The sequence below is a fragment of the Arachis ipaensis genome, chromosome B7, assembly GCF_059453495.1.
Source record: "Arachis ipaensis isolate K30076 ecotype BB chromosome B7, ASM5945349v1, whole genome shotgun sequence".
Classification (NCBI taxonomy): domain Eukaryota; kingdom Viridiplantae; phylum Streptophyta; class Magnoliopsida; order Fabales; family Fabaceae; genus Arachis; species Arachis ipaensis.
This window is the reverse complement of record NC_142442.1, coordinates 73,147,652-73,149,379: the sequence shown is the minus strand read 5'-3', so window position 1 is coordinate 73,149,379 and position 1,728 is coordinate 73,147,652. Positions and strand designations below refer to the sequence as shown.

Genomic DNA, 1,728 nt, shown 5'->3' with positions numbered 1-1,728 from the left:
AGAAAAGACAAAATCATTTATATACGTAACTAATCATAATTGCTATGTGTAATATGTATAAATAAGTCCTTATTCACTATTTCATAAGAAGAAGTACTAAGTGTACATTTTAATCAACTTTTAAGAAATTTTCTTTGTTCAAGAGAGTTGAAAATTTCTTACTATTGCTAATTAAGAAATTCTTAGGTTTTATGGTATCTTGGGAGAGTATTGTCATCAACCATATAGCAACTAAGTGTGGGAACAAATATCTTTCTAAAAAAAGCGATCTAATCGTGCCTTAAAACCACTACACAAATATAAAATTTTGTCATCTTACCATCTTCATATACCCAACAACATGCATGATAATAATTAGCAGCGGCTATGGTTTTGGAAATGAGAAGTAGGGCGTACGTAGCGGGTCTGATAGTGGTGGTGGAGGCAAGAAAGGTTCATCAACATCATCAACTGGACCCATACTTGCACCATGATTGAGATTCTGTTGATGATGATGATCCAGAAAAGGAGCAGCAGGGCCATGATCATACAGAAGACCACTAAATACATGTCCTCCAATGTTGACACATGTTTGATAGCCAATTTCGTTAACCGCATGATCCATTGACCTAACCTCAACGCGCCGAAATATAGCCATGGAATTCGTAGCAGATGGCAACTTTAACTTGTCCTCTACACCTGAAACATATAATAAATATATAACATAGTTTCTATCTTCTTGCTAGGGCTATATTCAGTATTCTTTTGTATTAATTAACTACTCAAATGAAACGATCGAGTCTGTTTTAAGAAAATGATATTGTGATATAGGATTAGAATTCTTATAATAAAAATATTTAGTATTATAAAATAAATAAAAATAATAAATAAATTATGTATCTTCCTCTATCCGCTAAACCAAAAAAAAAAAAAAAAAAAAAAAAGATGATACATGACCATCAAGTGAAATAGGAAGGAAAACCTGGTGATGGTGAGTAGAAGTGCTTGTGCTTTTTGGAGATATGTGGGTGGTGCAACTGAAAGTGGTTATTTACTTCCCTGTGGCGCCTTCGGTCAACGGGGACCCAAGTGCTCTTGATATGGGTTTGACAATGGAATCCTTTGTTCTTGCAGCATGTTCTGCACCTCCAATATGAGCACTCCTTCTTCGCTTGGTTCCCACAGTCTTGGCACTTCGTTGAACTTTGATCCCCCTTTATCCCTGTTTCTTCTTCTTCTTTTTCAATACTGTTTGTTGCCGTTGGCATCTCCTTTTCTGTTACTATTGGAATCACACTTACACTTCTTCAACAACTGAAACTAACCTTTTCTCAGTGATATATAATAATGTTCTTTTCTCTTCTCTTCTCTCCACCTTGCCAGAAGGAAGCAATAATAGTTGTCTTTACTACTTTGTCTCTTGTTATAATATAATAATCACTTGACGACACGAGTACACGCATGGCGCTACATATTCACAAATTAAAGCCGCCACCATACAAATAGCACAAGAATCAATTCTAGGTTATGTAAGAACAAATTTAAATAAGCAATAAGCTTATTACCGGGAAAGAAATTAAAGGAAGTAGTAATTGGAAGGACAAACATCTTGGGATCAATAGATATTATAGCTGCTTCAGTAGTAAATGGATCAATACTTAAATTATTTATTATTAGAGAATTGCATTTAGATAGGCATCAACAGTATTATTGGTGTCTGAATTATCATGACAATAATTGACCACATTG

General features: G+C 34.4%; 1 protein-coding gene across 1 annotated transcript; it reads right to left on the bottom strand.

Annotated features, from left to right (window-relative positions):
- Positions 1–364: 364 nt before the first annotated feature.
- LOC107608594 (protein SHI RELATED SEQUENCE 3-like) lies at positions 365–1,247 on the bottom strand. The gene is made up of 2 exons (XM_016310340.3): positions 962–1,247; positions 365–678 (listed from the first exon to the last, which is right to left on the bottom strand). The coding sequence occupies exons 1-2, from the start codon at positions 1,245–1,247 to the stop codon at positions 365–367; spliced, it is 600 nt and encodes a 199-aa protein (XP_016165826.1).
- Positions 1,248–1,728: the final 481 nt, after the last annotated feature.